At 41.2% G+C, this 22534-nt stretch overlaps 1 protein-coding gene across 1 annotated transcript; it reads right to left on the bottom strand.

Moving 5' to 3' along the window:
* Positions 1-921: 921 nt before the first annotated feature.
* On the bottom strand, positions 922-18980 carry gnb2 (guanine nucleotide binding protein (G protein), beta polypeptide 2). Its single transcript, XM_080749001.1, has 10 exons — positions 18265-18980; positions 14448-14548; positions 12610-12648; positions 11994-12100; positions 6878-6941; positions 5705-5867; positions 5395-5461; positions 4840-5041; positions 3906-4122; positions 922-2771 (listed from the first exon to the last, which is right to left on the bottom strand). Exons 2-10 carry the CDS (start codon positions 14502-14504, stop codon positions 2665-2667), a joined length of 1023 nt encoding a protein of 340 aa, XP_080605127.1. The 5' UTR covers positions 14505-14548; positions 18265-18980; the 3' UTR covers positions 922-2664.
* Positions 18981-22534: the final 3554 nt, after the last annotated feature.

Below are 22534 nucleotides of genomic sequence, written 5' to 3'. Positions count from 1 at the left end.
TTTATTCAGCAGAAGCATGCAGAGTAAATGAGTGTCTTAGCTGTGCAAATAAATGTATCAACTGGACTATTTATTCCTGACATTTTGTGCAATAATTGTTACATTTTGCTAAAACAAATACTGCAATGCTCAATGAGCATTGTTGAAAGGATGGGTTTTAAAGTATTTGGCTCATCAGGTTTGGCCTGGAGTAGTGATTCTGGTATATGTGAAACATTCAAAGAAGTAACGAGGACCAGAGGGCCCAGGTTGAAAAGAACAGACATCCTTGACATCTACTGGTATTCTGAGAAATCGTGTACCATTGAAACCACATTAGCTGAGGAACTACTTTTCATAAGACATTTTTACTATTTGGGCATGGTGTTACTTACTGTAAGGAAAATGGTCAAAATTAGATTAGATACTGAAGCTGTATAAATGATTTCACAAAATTACAGATGATTCACCATATGATGGCGCCAAAAGTAAACCACCTATACTTTATGGTTGTGAAATTAAATTCATAGCCTCAAAAAGGTTGCACTGTAGCACCCTCTTGTGGCTGATGTGCTATATGCCCTTTAAAATGGATTGATTTATCTGTAATTGGATAAGGCTTGTTACCAGCATTTCAAGTAATTGAATTTAAGAAAAACATCTCACATTTATGCTTATGCTTCCCAGTGCTTTTATGTTCAATAGCCTGTTTCACATTACTAATTAATCCTCACTGTTTTTCTTGTTAAGATTGATTTTTGCCAGTAGGTACAGTAAATGAAACCTAAATTGTGGTTCTTCAATGTGAAACATAAGTAGGGGGCAGTTTAGAAAATGTACAGTAATTGATTGGTTTTGCCATCACTATAGAAAATGTGGGTCTTTGATATTTCACCATGCAGAAAAAAAGTGTTAAAATAACAGCTTTAGAGGGAAACAAAAAACACTGGCAAGGCTATGTGTATTTATTAATAGTATGTACAGATCTACCATCATAAAGTTGATATATTGACAAAGTCAAAGTATGAATATTGGCCCCCACTTGTCTGTTCATTTGTATCCCACTCATCTTATTAATCTTTAATTATTAATATCATTATTCCATTAATCAAAGTGTATCTGAGGCACACAGGGAAAACATGAATAAGTGTTAAAAAAAAAAAAGTAATACAACAAAACTTTCAAAATTGAAACTTTGTGTACTTATGCGTGGGTGTACATGGCTATAAAAATGGTAACTCATCGTGGTGTTTAGTATAATGGATATTTTCCATGGACTTATCATTGGTCCAGTCTGACTGCTCTCAGCAACTCTGGTGGTCAGTAATCTGTTTAATATTAATGTATAACATTACATATCCTGTAGCTCTCCTCATTCCTTCACATTAGTAATTGACAAATGTGTAGTTACAGAAATTTAGTTTGAAGTGCATTTTGGACTTTATAGTAGACAATAACTTCCTCTCTGCTGTTAAGCTTAAGGAGGAGTGATCTGTCCGAAAGTGTGTTTGCTTGCGTCTCTATCATGTGAATGTACGTAGGCCTATAGCTTGAGAGCTGTAAACTGGCAGACACAGCCAGTGCAGATTCCTTGCAGGTGCTAACGAGAGATACCCAGGTATTATGAGCCAAATGCCTGATATATGTGGTTACGCACCTGAAATGGCAGATCTACAAGCCCATAACACATCACAGGACAATGTAATGTGAGCTTGTAGATCTGTTATTTCCGGTACACGACACCCACACTCAACTTAAGTATAAAAGGAGGCTTTAACTGTTACTTTGGATGTTCCTGATGGGGACGTGTCAGCAATATTTAGTTGACAAAGTACAAACTTAAACTAATGACAGCCATACAGGCAGACACATATTTAGTACCTCTTCCCCTTTTTGGAGAACCACATACAAAATAAAATATAATACAAGCCAGTGCTCTTGTGGTGGGTTTCCCATTAACATTAGGCCCACCTTTTTAGTCAGTGTCAGTTGTACCGATTATGCTTAGTTATACTCTTGTATGCCTTTGTCGCACGCCAAAAATAGACAATCTATAAGCTTTAGTGAGCTGGTAGATTGGGTATTTTCGGCACACAAAACTTGTACGATGCAATATAAATCAGGCTTTATACTCTGCTGCGTGGCAAACTTCTGAAGCCATCAATTGTGCTGCTGATAAACTTTATTCTTACCACTCTCAAACTAGAGGCCATGGATGTGTGAATTTGTGTGGTTTTGTTTCAAGAGGTTTCTGACAATAGGTGGCATTTTATGTGCCTCTGTTGGAGCAGCTGTGGAAATTCTATTGTACTTGGGCACGTTTTAAATATAGTACAAATGACATGTGTTTTGTAACTGTAGCTTTTCTGTTGTGCACATCAATCAGTTGTGGGTAGTGACACCATGTGTTTTCGAACCCTTGTGGACTTTTCCTGCATACAATGTGATGTGCATCTGTGTAAACTCATACCTAATTTTTTTATCACATATATTATGTACAGTACAAGGTTTCAGTCTGTATATGTTGCATACAGTGTGAATACTGTGTGCAAACAATGTGTCCCAAAAATGTGAAGTGTAAGTGTGTGTGTGTGTGTGTGTGTGTGTGTGTGTGTGTGTGTGTGTGTGTGTGTGTGTGTGTGTGTGTGTGTTTTGTTTGTTTATGTGCATGTCTCATGAAACTTGTCAGTTCCAGATCTTAAGGAAGCTATCCCAGGACCCAGTGGATACCGCCATGCCATCATCTGTCACACCTAGACAGCTCACACGATTGTCATGGCCAGCCAGGACTCCTGTTGAAAAAGGAGACATTTAGTAACCTCTATATCAGTGGTTCTCAACCTGTGGGTCGGGACCCCCAGGGGGGTCCGCAGATGATTAACTCACTTACTGCCAATTTAAAATGCCCCTCGAGTGGCACTAGTGCCAGAAGCCTCCATAGACTCCCATGTAATTTATAGTGCACAGATCATGCACGCCCATGCACAGATCATGCACCATGTTTGTGCAGGCTGTTCACATCTTTCAAACAAAAAAAAAAGATTGGAAATCCGTTCAGGCATTCATGATTTATCAGCCATAATGTTTTCTTCAGATGTAAACAAAAATGGCTGCCATGTTTGAAAGATGGGGTTGTATGGGGGGTGGAACATGCAAAATCGCGATTGAAATCATGTTTACTAGATTTAATTGGGTCCAAAAAAAAGTAAAGGTCGCCCAAAGTCGCTTGGCAGGGAACTCCATAGTGAGAAAGTTGCTCTAAAAGTCGCCTGGCACTGTATGAGTTAACTTAATGTGCAACGTTGTTTTCTCACTCAACTGTAAACAAACCCACATAAAGTTTTTTGTGCGACGGCCTTGTATGATGAAGCAGGGCTTTACTTCGCGAAAAAACGTACAAATTTGAAACTTGGATACGAGGTTTCTGCCCGACACTGACGATATCCTTGTTCTGAGCCAGATCGGCAATCTTATCTGAATGACTGTTAAAGCACTTGTTGCTTCCATATAGACAGATTTTAGTTGCTTTGTAATTTGGAAATAAAATCGGCATGCTTGTCCATGACGTTATGCTTCTAGTTATATATTTTCACAGGGATTATTTATTAATGTGTTGGATATACATTTTGGAGTGGATATGTGTACAGATGCCTGTCAGATGGTTTGACAATGCTACTCTGCATGTCTACAATGGAACAAAGTGGTGTAGACAAATCCTACACCACCTCAGAACTTGACGTGAGATCTGATCCTGATCCTAGTATGCCAACGTCAAAGTCACGATGAACTGATAAATGCAGACAATTGCGGGAATCTCTGCGTATGCCAAAAGTTTGATCTCCACCACGTTGATAAATGAGGGCCATTGGTTTTAATGTTGGTTTCGATATATTTTTTTGTAATTGCCAAGCCCATTTTCCACTGACCTGCTCGATCTCCCTTCATGGCATCCCAGATGTTGCAGTTAAAGTCATCGTAGCCGGCTAACAGCAGACGTCCGGAGCGTGAGAAAGCCACAGAGGTGATGCCACAGATGATGTTATCATGGGAGTACAGGCTGAGCTCCTGGTCTGCACGCAGGTCAAACAGCCTGCAGGTGGCGTCGTCGGAGCCTGTGGCGAATGCACTGCCATTTGGAAAGAACTGAGGAGGAAGCAGACGGAAAGCTCATACCGTCGTTATCTTTCTGTACAAATCCACATTTCTCTGGTCTGTCTTCAGACCTGCCTGAGAAGTGAGGATTTATTTTAAATAAACTGATCCAGGAAGAGGAATCAAGGCCGCTGAGAACAATGATTTAATGAGAACAAGTCTAAATTGATTGAACTATATTCTAGCCCCATGATCAGGAAGGGTTCACTTTATATTTTCTGTCAAATCAAGCAATAGAGTTGATACAACTTTATGTCATATGGAGTGGCTGGCTGCTATACAATTAACACCATAATAACAGGTTGGCTGTGGTGGGGATATCTTTCTATGAATGCACATAACGCGTGTCAGTCAGTCCGTGGTTTAACTGGAGCACAGACCGACCACTTCCAACTGGGCGTGTGTATCACAAGAATTTGGTTGGATGAGCCACAAGCGGTTGTCCAGAACTGAAAATTCAAAGATCTATATCCATCTGTCTGTCTGGCAGGCATTGTAATGACAACAAGGCTTTATATGAACACAGTGGAATTTACAGTAGATTGTCCCAGAGATTAAAAATGGTTTATCAAATGTTGGTCCATGGTTTAAAAATGGTTTATCATGTTGGTCCATGGTTTAATGCATGTCTAACTGGGGGGGGGTCTTTGAAATTCAAAAGCTCGAGAAGCACTGAACTAGGTCATGAATGATGTCGAACACACTCACACAGACGGCGTTGATGTCCGACTCGTGGCCCGTGAAGGTCTGCCGGCACATACTGTCCCTAATGTCCCACAGCTTGATGGAGGCGTCGCAGGCTCCCGACACAAAGGTGCGGAGGTCGGGGGACAGGGACAGACTCATGACATCACCACTGTGGCCTGAAAACACTGTGGTTTGTTGACTCGTCTCAATGTCCCACAGTGCACTGGGGTAAAGAGCATCCAGTTAGAGTCCGATCCCTATGCAGTAAGATCTTCATTTAACTCCGAGTGCGTACAGATGGAACCAAATGGAACGTCACATCACACTTTTCTCACGGTTTATTTCACACTCTCACATGGCACAACTGAAATACGTGAATATTTACGGTATGTCGGTATCTATGAATAAATAATTTATAAAATTAAAGGAAGGATAAAAGAACAATCTGCATGCAAATCTAGAATTAGCCAAAAACAATAATGGGTACGTTCAAAAAGGACATTATATTTGGCATTTAAAAAATTTGTAAGGAATGGGATGGCTGATTTTTTAGGATATTCCGTCATTTCGACTCACCATGTGGTGTCCCCCGAACTTGTGATTATTTGATTGTCATCAACGAAACGGCAACAAGACAGGTAACCTAGGACATAAAAAATATCACTTGTTTCTGGTATTGTAATAGAGCTATCACAGGTGCAAAGCTGTCTTTCACATTAACGTCAAAAAGCCTAGATCCTCTATTATTTTCCTACACCAAATTTCGCCACTGAAAAGAGCTGATCTAACAGCCCATCTACAAGCTCCCAATATGATACTTTGTGAACTTGTAGATCAGCTAGTGGTTTCCAGTGCATGTATGAGATGGTCAACAGTGCAGGTTTACCTGTGTGGCCAGGTAATTCCCTGCTGACCCTGACGTTGCCCTCACGGGTCTTCAAGCAGTAAATGGAGCAGATGTTGTCTAGACCTCCACAGGCCACGTAGTTCCCAGAGGGAGCGTATGCACACGTCATCACCCAAGAGGAGCGCAGGGGAATGGCATGCATCTAGGAGATGAGATATACAGTGTCAGGCTAGGGCATTCACCAAATATTCGAATATCAAAGTCACTATTCGACGTTGTTCACCAAAGTCGAATATTCGCTTTTTTTTTTCTTCTTTTTTTTTCTTTAAAAAATATATAGTTTATAAAGCTTGGCTAGATAGGAAGTCATAAGAATGAGTTGTCAATGCCCCTGGTGGATGAATTTGTTAATACCAGGGGTTCTCAAACCTTTTTAGGCTGTGACCCCCAAAATAAACATATTTTAACTGGGGACCCCCACCCTGACAAGCACTTGGAATTGTAGGTATTACATTTAATGTGACTCGGTTCCACAGATAAACATTGTGAAAATAGCAGATCTACATGCTCACAACGCCTCGCGTTGTGAGCATGTAGATCAGCTATTTTCACAATGTTCGCCTCTTGCTTACTTAATATTTGACAGTTTGGCCAGTCCTGTCGAATATTTCTAATACTATTCGAATACTTTGAGGTAGAATAATTCGAATACTAAAAATCACTATTCGTGAATGCCCTAAGTGTCAGGCAATGGAGATATATGGACAATTTTCCTGGCTCCAGGAGAAATGGTTATTCTTATGGTTCAAGGTTTGTAGAGCCAGGCTTACGATTAGGAACACATTCAGGTTAGGATGGGTGGGCTAGCCTCGAATGGCTAGACTATATCACTGTGTGGATATGAGTCTGGTACTTCTATATGGAAGTCTTTTTTCCAAGGGGTGGGCTAAAGAAAATGGCTCTGGACACAATGGTTAGACCAGACCAATACTGGGCCCTGATTGGTCACCCAACTCTTCGGGTGAGGAAATTGATTCACAATTGAGCGGGGCCAGAACCAAATCCGCCACGGGCAAATGTTTTTTACACCGGCGGATTCGTCCAATTCCAGGCTATGAGTGGCCGCGAACACTTCCACGTTTTTTAAGTGGGCCTTGATCCAGAAAAGGTTGAGAGCCACATAATTAGACAATATTACTTGCATGACATTACCTTGTTAGTGGTGTAGCTGTCCCAGATGATTAGCTTTCCATCTTGAGAGGCACTGACCAGAAGTCTGTGGAGATAGATGCATTTTTATACCATTCCTGTACAGCTGTAAGCCTGTAACCATTAGACATAAGCTATGATTTCTGAAAAAAGTAGAAACTACTAAACTATAGATTAGAACTTAATTTAAACACACCTCACGTTTGCCATAATTGGTCTACAAGGCAAATAGTCAAAAATGAAGAAGACTGAAAACTGATAGTGTTATTGATTCGTGCACTGTTGGAATTTTCAATGCATATTGTATTTTACAGTGTTCCCGGTGTAATTTACAGTAGGGGGAGAAGGCATGGGGTCTCTCCTTAATCCTGTGGGGAGGAATTCATTTTCAGCTTCACCCAGCGGATGCCATGACAGTCATGAACAGTGCTCAGGGGGAAGCGGTTTGGGGTCAAGTGTCTTGCCCAGGGACACTTTGACATAGACATAGGCGGGCCGGGAGGGAAACCGGTGACCTTCTGATAACCAGACAGCCTCTCTACCCACTAAGCTACACCTGCCGCAGTATGCTAGAACAGCAGATCCCTTCTCAAGTGTGTTTTTGAGCAGTGCTCCTGGAAGGAGCTACGCTCCGACATCTGGCTTTGTCTGGACCCCAAAGAATCTCCGGCCCCCACAAAATGTCCAGGCTCTGAAGAGTGGCATACAACTGGCCTAGATATATGGCCTACATCTAGATATATGGCCTACATCTTTAGATGTATGGCCTACATCTTTAGATATATGGCCTACATCTAGATATATGGCCTACATCTTTAAATATATGGCCTACATCTTTAGATATATGGCCTACATATTTAGATATATGGCCTACATCTAGATATATGGCCTACATCTTTAGATATATGGCCTACATCTTTAGATATATGGCCTACATCTTTAGATATATGGCCTACATCTTTAGATATATGGCCTACATCTTGGCACAAATGGCTCAAAGAAAATGTCCGGCCCCAAAAGATGTCCGGGCCCTGAAGCGCACATCGGGCTATATACAGTCAGATGTACACCCAGGGTCACAATGACCTAGCTTCGTATGATGCTTAATGAAATTAACTCATAAATAGCACCACTCACTACTTGACTACAGCTCAGCGTTCAACACCATAATTCCCCTCAAACTAGATACCAAGCTAAAGAGCCTGGGTCTAAATCCAAGCCTGTGCCACTGGATCCTGGACTCAGCACAGGAGCGCCTCAAGGATGCGTTCTGAGTCCCCTTCTCTACTCCCTGTACACCCACGACTGTGTGGCCCTGTTCAGCTCAAACCAAGTGATCAAGTTTGCGGACGACACCACAGTCATAGGCCTGATCACAAACGACGATGAAACAGCCTACAGGATAGAGGTGGAGAACCTGGAATCATGGTGCCAAGAGAACAACCTATCTCTCAATGTGAACAAGACAAAAGAGATCATCTTTGACTACAGGAGGCCTCCTAGAGACCACTCACCCCTCCAAATCGGAGGCACTGCAGTAGAGAGGGTAAAAGAATTCAAATTCCTGGGAGTGCACATCTATGAGGACCTTGCCTGGGCAGTGCAGACAGAGCGGGTTGTCAAGAAAGCACAACAACGCCTCTACTTTCTCAGGAAGCTGAAGAAGGCTGGGATGGGCCCCAAAGTCCTAAGAGCTTTTTACAGAGGCACCACAGAGAGCATCCTGACTGGCTGCTTCACTGCCTCGTACGGCGGCTGCACAGACCTAAACCGCAAGGCCCTGCAGAGGGTCGTGCGGACAGCCGAACGCATCAGCGGATGCGATCTACCCCGATCCAAGCCCTGTACAACGAACTCTGTGTCAAAAAAGCCAAGGGAATCATCAAAGATCTACACCATCCCAACCACAGTCTGTTCAAGATGTTGCCGCATGGAAAACAACTACGCAGTCTCAAAGCTACCAGCAAGCAACAGACTGCAAAAAAGCTTCTTTCCACAAACAATCAGGCACATGAACAAACTGTCAAAGACGAGAACGGTCCAGGGCAAAAGGAATCGCTAGCCGAACACCCCATCCCACTCGTCACTTTCATGCACTACTATGCTCGAGCCTCACCTACAGTACACCAGTAAGACTCCCTAATCGGGAGATAAGCGACCGTTGGTCGCTTATCTCCACAATCTGTCGGTAGATAATGCCGGTCTTATATAAGGGTCATTTGTGTACGGTGTGATGTCATACTGATGTCAGCAGTGTGATGTCATACTGATGTCAGCAGCTATGTCTCTATATATGGAGTTATATGTTGTTCGTGTCCAAATATGGGGCTTGTGAGGTCAGACTTAGTGAGATTCGTCGGTTATCTCCATATATGGAGGGATGTGTTGGTTATCTCCATATCTGGAGATTCAACCTTCAACGTGTAACTATTGCTACCTAACGACTAGCCACATGACGTGAAGGTGAGTGAGGGTCTTTGTAACAGCCACCCCCAGATTTCCCGTGGAAATCTGTACAATATCGAGAAGGCCCGAACGGAAACTCTTAGTCAACTGGCCACCCCATCAAAGAGTAAAGGGACATCAAGGCCTCTCTCTTGTCAATGGGCTGGTGTCGGCCACCCCGTACGGGTTCTAGTCTGAGGTGATAGCCTGCCACCCCGTTAGTAGGCAGGGGTCCCGACAAGCCAAGGGGTCGATTGCACCAGCTTCCTCCTGCCGCGAAGGGTGCCAGCATGACTCACACCATCCTTCCTAGACGATTTTGACATCTTGTTACTAATCTGTCGGTAGATAATGCCGGTCTTATATAAGGGTCATTTGTGTACGGTGTGATGTCATACTGATGTCAGCAGTGTGATGTCATACTGATGCGGAGATATGAGCAGGGCAAAGGTGTGACGTGTGACGTGACGTGTGACCGACCGACGGACGGACGGCCGGTGGAGGTTTTGATACTAAACTGCGACCTGACGGTCGCAATAATAGATACTGCACCTATTGTACATAAATACATATACTGTGAAGTTTTTAATTATACCGACCTGTTGCACATAGAACACACTGTGAAGTTGTTTACAAAAAGTTACAGTACAGTAGCTACTACGGGAAAAAAATACCAAACTTTATGCACATGTACGGCTGAGATGTTTTCCTCATTCTCTTTGCTCTTTTGCTTTTGCACTCTCTTTCTTTCCTAAGTCATTATTACTCTTTATTTTATCTTTAAATGTGTTGTTTTCTGTTGTTCTGCTTTATTTTATATATATCACTGCATTGTCTGTAAGGATGCCGAACAAAAATAGGTTTTACTCTTATGTACCTGTACAAAAGACGTAACAATAAAGTACAACCTTGAACCTTGAACTCACTTCACTAGGTGTGATTTTTTTCTTTTCTGTGTTCTAGCATATTAGTCAGCACATTTTAGTTACCCAAGGTGGAGGGGCATTAATTATTTTATACTTTAGCTATTGAAAAATAGCAGATCTAAAGCTCACAGTGCGGCACTGAGCGCCGCACATTTTCACGATGTTTCAAAAATAACAGATCTACAAGCTAATACATATACTGTGAAGTTTTTAATTATACCGACCTGTTGCACATAGAACACACTGTGAAGTTGTTTACAAAAAGTTACAGTACAGTAGCTACTACGGGAAAAAAATACCAAACTTTATGCACATGTACGGCTGAGATGTTTTCCTCATTCTCTTTGCTCTTTTGCTTTTGCACTCTCTTTCTTTCCTAAGTCATTATTACTCTTTATTTTATCTTTAAATGTGTTGTTTTCTGTTGTTCTGCTTTATTTTATATATATCACTGCATTGTCTGTAACGATGCCGAACAAAAATAGGTTTTACTCTTATGTACCTGTACAAAGGACGTAACAATAAAGTACAACCTTGAACCTTGAACTCACTTCACTAGGTGTGATTTTTTTCTTTTCTGTGTTCTAGCATATTAGTCAGCACATTTTAGTTACCCAAGGTGGAGGGGCATTAATTATTTTATACTTTAGCTATTGAAAAATAGCAGATCTAAAGCTCACAGTGCGGCACTGAGCGCCGCACATTTTCACGATGTTTCAAAAATAACAGATCTACAAGCTCGCAGCGCGGCTGCTATTTTTGAAAAGTCATGAAAATGTGTGCAAATCTTTGAATGTATGTATATTTTAAGCAGACATTTGTAACTCAAATTTTGCTTCCCGGGGGTCCTTGGAACTATGAAAACGTTTGAAACGTAGAAACAGGTTTTTCAAAAAACCATAGAAGGATTTGAAATAATCAAAGACTTGCAGACATTTTCACGATGTTTCAAAAATAGCAGATCTACAAGCTCGCAGCGCAGCACAGATGTGAGCTTGTATATCTGCTATTTTTCAATAGTTAAAGCACAAAATGTGAGTGGATGCTTGTACCCAGGGCCCAGAATTTGGTGCGACACCCCTGGCTCTGGAGGTGATTGAACTAGAGAATGCATTAACCAGTTGAACCCCAACTGCTCTGGAGAGAACATTCGCCAGAAGTGGACAAACGTTGTGAGCTTGTAGATCTGCTATTTCTGGCAAAGAGAGTTGGTGTGAAAGGAAACAAGAGCAGACCAAGTACAGAGCTAGTATAGAGGGTTTATCATGTGATGTTTGGTGGCAAGCCGTTTACATGCCGTGCCCATTTTGAACACATTTACGTTTGAATGCATAGCACTGCCAAATGTATTAGATTAGACTACTACAGGGTTTGTTTGGTAGAAGTGACAGATTAATTGTTCTTCTATTCTTTGTTCCTCTACCTGAAGTTAAGGAAGGGAGATGTGATGATAGGTTGCCTGCAAATAATCGGAATTAAACTTAAAAATAAACTAGCAAAATGAATGAATAAACCAGGCATGATATATAGCATGACCCTAACCATTTGAAATTAACAATAATAGTAAAGATAAAAGCAGAGGAAGATTAGTATGCTAATTAGTAAGGTTAACAAAGTATATGGTTTAAGGTAAAATAATGAACTTTATTTTCAGTGTTTAGTAATTAGAAATGGGTTCTACCCAGGTAGCTACAGTTACCCGCAAAGTGCATGACGTACCTACCTATAGATCTTACTACTAAACCCACCTTGAGTCGGTGCCCCAGTGCATGGCATAGATCTTAGCAAGGTGACCGCGAAGAGTGCGCCTTGTCCGCATCTGAATCCTCCCTACAGGATCCAGACCTGCAGTTATCTGTAAATCAAATAGACCAGTTTATCAAAACATCAGAGTGCATTTGTTCCACAGTTACAAGCTCACAATGCGTCACAAGAGTAGTGCCCAGTCTTGCCCCCCAAAATCTACCTCTATTGCCTTGTTTTCTCCCACCAGGGTGCCCACTCCCCCGAAAAATGCTGCCTAGATTTCTTTAGTTTCTAGGATACAGATTTCTCTTTATCCTGGTAAAGCAATCCTTACTTATTCATGGGTACCTAGTTGGTTAAGACTGAAAATGGTTACCAAAAATGTCCCACTTATTCTTACTTCACCTCATCAATTCACAAGTATTCATGCATGAGAGTTATTAGTTATTTATACGTTTCAATAGTAATAATAATGTATTAACGACGGTTACTGAAAGAGTTAATTATATTAATGCATTCAAATAAAACCACACGAGGCACCATATACACTAATACAACAATATTATAATGACCTGCCCAACCGAGGCTATAGACAGGTATTTGGATAATAACACTGACCTGTGTCAACGTTGAATCCCCGCAGGCTTTCCTGGCATCCTAACAAACATGGAATCATTGCATTAATTAAAAGAAAATAAATGAAAAAGTAAATATCTCATCTCTTTTTTCAGGGAGAAATGCTTTGGGTTTTTATTTTTCTTGCAGCATTGGTCTAAAGATGATAATATGACATGAGATCCTCTCGACAAATAGGCTTACATTTTGTGGCGGTAAGGAGAGAACGTTCTGGAGACTTAAAAGGAAATCAGTAATAAGATACCGGAGCTGGATATAAGATACTTGTGACTTCACTAATAATAACTTGATGTTTCTATATACTTTTAAAAACGTGTACTTTCACCTGTGTGTTCAGCCATAATTATTCTACTCTTACTTAAAGGTGATTTATAGATGATATAGCCTAAGAGTAGTAAGTAAATGAGTATGCATCGTTCTGGTTTTATAATGGCTCAAAAGTTATCATTCTGAAATACTTGGGCTGAAAGATGACCCATCATAAGGTTTCAGGGTCACACAGAAATGTGCCATTGGGGTGGGGTTATACTGTATAGCTGTGGTACAGTATGTACACATACAGTAGCAGTATCTTTTCATGAGTTACCCTTGAACGTGTACCTTAGTCATTTTGTAAACAAATACCTTTACTTTATGCCGATCACAAGATTTTAGCGCTGATGTTTTTATTTTATTTTTTCACCAACAAATAAAAGCCTCAGATCAAAGTAATCAATCTAATCAAGATTGGACGCAAATCAGGGTTTGCTGATTCTATAATGTTAGAATATATCTTTAATACGGTCTATATACAGTATGTATCTATATAGTAATGTCCACTATGCTATCTATCTATCTGACAGACGGAGATGCAGAGATAGAATCAATAGAATTAGAATAGAAACAGTGCGAGGGGAAATTTTATACCACAGTTTATACCACAGTAAAACAAACATGACTGTCTGACGACTTTGAAAGTCGTGCAGTGTGTAGAGGACATCACCCTGACAAGCAGGGCTGCAACTATCGATTAGGCCTATTTTCTTAGCTATTGTTCTATCAATTTCTTCTTCAATTAATCGAGTATGCGTGCTATTTTTGTATTATTTAAATACCATTGAATCAACACAACTACTTTAGCTATTTTTGAAAATGTTTGAAGATTTCAATTATCGATAATTCTATTGTTTGTTTGTTTTTAAATGAATTGATGACTTTGATTAACTGTTACGCACCTATTAAACACTTAGACCCCATGTAGTTGAGCAGAGATCTTTACAGTTTTCTGTTATTGTGGAGAAAGCTTTAGCAGAAAATAGCCTATCGACAAGCTCACAACGTGACGCCACGTTGTGAGCTTGTTGATCTGCTATCTGGAAAGCTTTCCCACAGTACGGATGCCGGGGGCAAACCCATTAAGACCCGAGGACCCGATTCCACAAATGTATTCTAAATCCCTACGGTTTTTTGAAAATCTTTTGTTTCTATGATCAGTGGTTCTCTTTTTTTTCATGTCAAGGACGCCCAAAATTAAATGAATTTGGCCGCAGACCCCCCATCTCAATATATGTTGTTCCAGGGACCCCCCAGAAACAAAGATTTTAGTTAGCAAAAATGTTCTTGATTTTTCACAAACAGCAGATCTACAAGCTCAAAGCGCGGCACCAAGTGCCGCGCTATGAGCTTGTATATCTGCTATTTTTGAACAGCCTAAGTATAAAATAATGGCTAAAGTGGTTCAAATCTAAAGTAGCACCGATGCGTTCCAGGTCTTAATGGGTTTAAGTGTTTAAATAGCAAAACATAGCATTGTTTGGTAGAAAAGGCCAGCTCAGACTTACTCTTATCTGGTTCCGAAGTTGCTCGGCCTCCTGGCGTAGCTGCTCCAACTCACTCATGGTTTATTTCTCCTGGGCCGTGGCCTGGTGCACAGGGTGTAGGGCTGTCACCATGACACAGTTAAGATGGCCATTAATCGTCACACAAATCATTGCAATTTAATTGTCTTTTTTTTTTGCATTGAACATCGGAACACGTGAATACATGTTTGTTTGTTTTTTAGGCTTCATAATCGCAAACAGCACATGGCAGATGATATGACAAATAACGAAAGAAAGAACGAAAAAAGTACTGACATTTAAGAATGTTATACTTAGAAATAGCAGACATAGCTGATCTACAAGCTTACGCGACATGTCACAAAGTAATAACTCTGATGGTCTATGAGGTTGTGTTAGAGATTTAGAAAGCATTTCATCTTGTGGTTCTCAACCTTTTCTTGATCAGTACGTACCCACTTGAAAACATCCAAAATTTTGGTGGCCCACCCATCTGACCCCTTAAGATGGCAGTGGTCAGATATGTGGGCCAGTGGTCAGATAGGTGGGGCAGTGGTCAGATACTGTAGGTGGGGCCAGGTGCATTTTTGGAGCTTGATCGATTGTGTTCCAGCTTGGATAAGTGAACAAAGTTCCTCTTTATCTGTATCACTTTTCTTTTTAATCAATGTGTATTATTATTCAAATCTAAGTATTTTACCAATTATTTGGGGGCCTACACATTGAGAACCACTGATCTACATACAGTACACTCCTTCATACAAGTGAATGAACGTTCCATTTGGTGCAGCGGATCAGAGCGTTTCTGTGTTTCCAGAATGATCACATTGGTTCCATTTCAACAGAACACAACACATCCATTCCATATAGCACTAAATTAAGCCAATTTTGTAACGGCTAATGCGTTTTGACCCAGGCCTGGGAAAATATTTTAATCTCTGGCTTTGCTGAATTCATACAGTGAGAAAAGCCCTGTAATCTGTTTATGACAGTGCAGCCATATCTGGTTTAACTGAGGAACATAATCTGTAATGACTAAGCTTCTATGGAGTATCACAGTCAGGCATCATCTGAATGAATAGGCCTACTCCCTTTAAATGAATCAGCAGTGGCTCCCAAACAATTGGTCGGGACCCATTTTCTGCTCACAGACAGTAAATATCCACCCTTTTGAAGTGTTGTAAAGGACATGTTTCAAACCAATAGCATAAATTGAGATGAAAAATAATAGTGAAAAAATAGCTATTTTGACTATTAAATAGGGCTTAGGTTATTAATTCATCACTACTGTGCCCATGTACTGGGTGTGTATCAGGTAACGTTCCGCTAAGAAAACTGGACACAATGTAAAGTGTTCTATGTGGCTCCCTAGTGTGGCATAATATGATGGAGGCCACTGCAAAATCAAATAGTCACACTTTTTACATATTCCATTTGGTTCCTAACTATCATTTAGCTGGGGAGTGGGGACCCCCTGGAACTCCCTCAAGGATCCCTGTGAGAACCAATGGGCTAAGTCTAAGTTTTACCACCATATTCATTTCTCAATAGGATGATCCTTGCTTCCCACAAAACAGTTGCACATCCAAAACAGTGTCCCAAAATGGGCACTTGCATATTTGCATTTTGTGGGATCATTCAAATTCCCATGAAAACACTACACTGTGAACTGCATAATGATATTTGCATGAACCGTCACGTTTATGCCACGCACTATGGAAACACTCAGTGGGTACATTCTAGAACAGTGGGTCCCAAACCTTTTTGCTCGGGACCCAAAAGAGAAATGTGATGTTTACCCAGGACCCAAACTAGTGAAACAGCAGATCTACGAGCTCACAATGTGTCGAATTCACAACATGTTGTGAGATCTATTTTCACTACTTTGTTTTTCTAATGTATTGATATTTGTTTTATGTACTGTATGTATGTATGTATGGATGGATGGATGGATGGATGGATGGATGCAACTATGCATGCATTTCTTTTGAAAAATGTTTGACTTTTTTCTGAAAAAGAAAAAAAAAACTAAAGGTATGTTGTTTTAACATATTTTGAAAGAATACTCAGGAAACAAAAACAAACGGGATATTTCCTGGCGGCCCACAAAAATGTGTCTGTGACCCAAACTTGGGTCCGGACCCAGTGTATCTGAAGTTCTGAACCACTGTTCTAGAATATAAAGGAATAAAACGGCACATTGCAAAGCTTTCCATACTAAAAACAGGAATATGCACACAGTAGAGTAGCACACAGTGCAAGGGAGAGCAATTAGCTGGGTCATTGTTCCCTGGGGGAGCCTCTGACCAGATGGATCACACAGCACTAATGGAAGCCAATGGGGGTACATCAGTGGGTCCCAGTCTCCTGGCACAGCTGTTCATTTTGCCCAGTAAAGCACTGAGAGGGGTGATGCATCACAGATTAGAGTTGGGGTGGGCATGGCACACCACTGTCCAGTAAGATGATCAAACGAATAATTTTGTTGTGTGTGCGTGTGTATGCATGCATGCGCAAGGAAGGGAGGGAGGGATGAGAGAGATGTTGACATCTTTGACAGATAAGTCAGACCTAGTTTATATGTCACATCAAGCCTGTTTAAATCCACCGAGAGGTTTTAATTTGTACAATATTTCACCACTCCCATCTGGATGTGCAATGGCATAGGCCTACTTAACTGTAGATACATCCTAATAACCTAAGGTCAAAAAGCAATGTGTTTTATGATGGTGTTGATGATGATAGCCTACTTAACTATCTTTTATAAGGGAGTACCTCACCTACCTAGGTTACACAAACCTACTCAAAGTGTGTGTTTTATTCAGTGGTTCTCAAACGTATTCATCATATTTGGCCTTGGAACCCCATCTGAAAATATTTTGTGCCGGGGACCCTCATACAAGATTTATTTGTGTTGTATCAAAAGCATTTAATGTTTTTTCAAGATATTTTGAAAATAGCAGATAGCCTATAGCCTACAAGCTAGCCATGCTTCACATCATGATGCGTTGTGAGCTTGTAGATCTGCTATTGTCCCATTATATATAGGATTAAAGTGGTTCAAAATTGATTTCAATGCTATATCCTATTAACTAGGTACCCCCTGGAACCCCCCTGAGGGTCCCCGGACACCACTTTGAGAACCACTGGTTTTATGTATTTATCTGGCCTTGGAATTCATGAGCTGTAACGTAGTGACAGTTAGTCCAAGAACATGATGCAAACTGACAGTACAGTCCCCACCCCTTGAATGTACAGCATTATGATAGGATGTCTTAGTTTACATAGCATCCATGGCTTAAGACTGAGATTGAGCGCAATGCCATAATAAGCTGCATCTCTGTCAGAGAGAAAATAATATTGCTTTGTCGAGCATTAGCTGGCTTAATAATCAGTTATATCAGATAAATATATCTGTAAATGACAGCACTAACTAAGCCTAAGCACCAGTAAGGTTTACACGGTTCCTCCCATATGTCTATAAATAAGATCCGCAGTAAAGGGAAATGGATTGTATTGTTAAACACATTCCATTGGGGTTATAGTTCACTGGATTTGGACTTAATGTCGTTTCGGTATCAAAATGGCAAGACAGCCTATTTACGGATCATTAATGTAGACTACAACACTGCCATGGATGATGAAAGAAGGCCTTGACCACATCTGTCTCAAAATACGGATGTAAATGTAGGTCTATGTGATCGAAATGATGATCCTTGAATATAGGCCCATCACTGGTTTTGGCACATCATCCAGCCATTTTACACCCAATAGGCTATATAGCCTACAATAGTCCCAGGATTTGATAATAGATGACTACCTGTTAATGCTCCCGATGATGTTGCAGCTTTTCTGGCGTGTGGAAACAATGTTTCACAATGTGTCCCTTTTTTAATTCACAATGAGCTGCAGAGAAGATACTGTGCAAGTCCACTTGGCTTCGTGTCACGATTATAGGCTATTTTAAATGTACAGTGTTTCCAACACGCTTAACAGGCCTATAGAGAATCCATATCTCCCGTTTAATGGACCTCTTGAAAAAGATGAAATCTGCTGTTGTGTCGCCGTTTCCTCTTCAGATTGCCTTGCCTTTTTTACATCCGAGAACTTCACGAAAACACGCTCGTCTATGCGACATACGCGCAATAAGCTCGTACTTCGTCCACAAATCGACGAATATCCATGAAATGCTGTGATGAATAAATACGATTCAGTCGTTTTTTTTACTCAGATTGTCGTTTTCGTGACGTTGTCCTCGTTTCCTTCCTCTTACTTTGCGAGGCTATTCTCCTCCCTCTCCCCTCACTGACACTTCATGATGACTGTCGCCTCCTCGTCCAAATATGATCCACTGGATCAATTGCAATGCGTTGCGGCTTAATGCGACTTACATAGAAACAACACGGTCAAAATGCGACTTGGAGCAGGAAACCCACCCACCGACAATCTACACGGATTTCGCAAAAAGCATTGTCGTGAAATGAGCAGACCAGTAGGTTTAGATGTCCGTATAGCTCCTTGTGTAGTCTATGCTGTGCTGCTGTGTAAATATTTGGCCTACCAAACGCGTAGGCTAATACAGCTCAATCACGCGATAAATGCTTGCAAAAGGATCTCATAAGCACAAATAAACCACACCCATCTCTCTTAAAGACCCCCAAATGCCTGCGTGCGACTCTGCAGCTTTCCACAGCACACTGCAGCTAGGAGAAGCTTTATTTGAAACTGCAGCTGATTTTCAACAATATTAGTTATTTATCCATGAGAAATAAAAACCAACAATTAGGAATTATGAGGAACTATCCTCAGATCTTTTATTACACATGCCTTGAAGACTTGGAGTAGCCTAGCAGTAGCACCTCACCTCATAATAATTACTGTAGCTCATCATCATTAATGATCCCTGGAGATGCTACCCAAGGCTGAACTTTTAATTATCCTTGCCTTGACGTTTGAGGGGTGAAGTTAGGCTCACTCTTGAAGCAAATGTATTTCCTAACTGACTTTCCTATCTATCTATCTATCTATCTATCTATCTATCTATCTATCTACGAAAATGTGGAAGGCCTTCACCCATACTGAATCTGAAACACAGAAGTAGTATAGGGAATGTGACTGTCCCCTGGTCTAGCAGCAGTATGTTACCATACCGGTGTTGTTACCGGGAGAACCTCCAATCCATACAGATGTTTTGTTAGGCTCAGAAGTCAGAACCACCATCTTCCGCACCTGCTCTCGATACAGATGAAACCCATTGTCATTCTGTGTTTTTCAACCTGTGCACATGTACTTGTTTAACTCAACGACATGCATGCATACCAGGGACGTGCTGGGCCCCTGATTCAGCCCTGGAAAAAGAGTTGGAGAGGCCCTCATTGCACTCTATAAGATCTCTCTATAGCGCTGCTGCTACTCAAAGATTTGCCATTTCAGATCATGACAAGTGACAAGCCAGTGGGCCAATTACATGAGTTATATTTCATGTCCAAAACCATTTGTTTTGTATTTATCATTTTAAAAATTATTTAAACTAGTGAAAACAGCAGATCTACAAGCACACGACGCCTCGCAGTGCGAGGCGTCGTGTGCTTGTAGATCTGCTGTTTTCACTACTTTTGTGCGACGGCCTTGTATGATGAAGCAGGACTTTGCTTTGCGAAAAAAAAACTACAAATTTGAAACTTGGAGATACAAGGTTTCTGCCCGACAGTGACGATTTACTTTGTTGGCCACCCAGCCCCCCAAAATGGAACAAACATTGTATTTTTTTTTTTTTTCCTAATGGCCGGCCTGGAACGGCTGGGAATGAACCGACCCGACCGTTCGGGAGTTGTCCCGCTTTTCCCAATGACCAGCACGTCCCTGATGCATACCTGCACACATGTGGGGGGTCTCTGCAGCTGTAAGAAGCAGGGGCCTCCAAGGAAAAAGGTTGGGAACAACTGCTCTAGTTTACACCGAACGAGGTCAGTCACCATGTCCTTGGACATTCACTGGGACAATGTCTGTTATAGACATCAAACTATGGCCTGTACAGACCACTGGCAGAAAATATCATTATTAACGTATATAGGTCACTGGAGACTTTGTTGAACAATTTGTACAATTTGTTGAGGAATTCTAAACATCTGACTTTCTGTCCATCAATAAACGTGCACCAGATCTTAAGACTATTTGCCACAGTCAGTCCGTTTTTTTAGCGGTGCTCCTCAAAGGAGCCAAGCTCCAACGAAGTTTGTTGTACCCCCAGGGTCACATTGGCCAAGCTTTGCGAGTTCGCGGGACCCTTAATGAAATTAACTCATAAATAGATAAATAGCACTGCTCTCTTCACACTAGGTGTGTTTTTTTTAGATGTGACCTACAGCACACAGGTAGTAAGTCTCCAGGCAGCACTGAGTTAGGCCATTAAAATTCAAAATGGGTTGGGTTGGGTTCCCCTTCAATTCAAGACACTTTGAGCAGACCGATTTATAAGTAATTAATGAGGTATCCTAACCCTCTAGAGCAGTGGTTCTCAACCTGTGGTACATGTACCACTGGTGGTACTTGAGCCCCCCTCTGGTGGTACACAGAAGGGTCTCCCAAAAAAGAAGAAAAAAGATAAAAGTATAGTGAAATGGCCTGGGCCACAGGTTAGTGGTCCAGGCACCTTTGCAGCGTTGCAGGTTCGAGTCCCGAACCTGGTGATGCACTGACCAAGCACTTCATAGAAACAGATGACTGTCTCTATGTGACAACTGCAGGAGTGAAAGGGGAAAGATTTCTATTGATTACACAACCCATGATGCCTTGAATTCGTGGTGATGTTTTTGTTTTTGTTGCATTCCTAAGCCAATAATTTGATGGCAGGCGGAATCGGTCCTATTGACCCCATCATCAAATTATTGGCTTGTGCATAGCAGAATAGGATGGGATAGTTAAGTATGGTGGTACATGGAGAGACAGATATTTTCTAAGGTGGTACTTGGTGTAAAAAGGTTGAGAACCACTGCTCTAGAGGCTTAGTAAAATGGACCTTAGCTGCAACTTACTTGGACTGCTACACCAAATCTCACAAATTCACAACACAACATGTTGTGAACTTGAAGATTTTTTTGCTCATATGTTCCCCCCTGGGGCGTTCAAGTGGTTAAACAACAAAATGCCTGACTGGCACTGGCAATGAAACCTCCAATGTGTCTAATAAGGCCTTTAGGGCCCTGTTAGGGTGCCTTTAGGGTAGCCATGGCTAAATGAGAGCTTGGCAACCTGAGGCACGGGTGCCAACATTGATCACTGGTACACTGGAAGTGTGAGAGAGAGCCTTTTTCTTTTAAAATTAAATATTAAAAAATAAATAAAAATCCCCTCACATCTACGTATATAAAAATTACATCCTGCACATAATTCTACATTCATTCAAACTCAGAACTCTGACTGGGAGGGAGTCTTGGATATAGGTGGGTTATCTAATGATCCTATGGACAATCAAAATCAGTTGGAAATATTACATTTTGATGTGGTGTCATAATTAAACTTAATGTTGATATGGCACACTGATTATTAAGAAAATGAAAACTTGGCACTTCATGTTAAAAAGGATGCAGACAGTAGAGGCCACCTGGGAAAGGTTCTATGTTTGCATCCCAGCCCTGAAGTGTCATGCAACACATGTGGAAGTGTCCCTGAGCAAGACACTTAACCCTATAACTTCTCCCCGAGCACTGTACTGCTCTGGATACTATAGGACGGGTTAAATGCAGAGGAAATATTTCTATTTGTGCCCGTACAGCATACATACTGCCAAATCACTGGCCTTGTGGTTAGAGTGTCCGCCATGAGACTGGGAGGTCGGGCTTCGATCCCTGGCTGGGTCATACCAAAGACTAAAGAAATGAGACCCAGTGCCTCTCTTCCTGCTTGGCACTCAGCATCAAGGGATGGATTGGGGTAAAGCCCTGCACATCAAGCTAAAAGGAAACTGGAGACAGCACTGTCACTGTCCTGGCCAACATGGGTTGTACATCTATTTTCTTTTGCGGGTTAAAAAAAAGTAATATAACTTAATATAGGCCTAATATAGATATTACTCTTGATTCTGCAATAAT

The sequence above is a fragment of the Nannobrachium achirus genome (genome assembly GCF_963921795.1).
Source record: "Nannobrachium achirus genome assembly, chromosome: 19".
NCBI lineage: Eukaryota > Metazoa > Chordata > Actinopteri > Myctophiformes > Myctophidae > Nannobrachium > Nannobrachium achirus.
The sequence above is the reverse complement of the archived record's forward strand: the minus strand, read 5'-3'. Positions and strand labels throughout refer to the sequence as shown.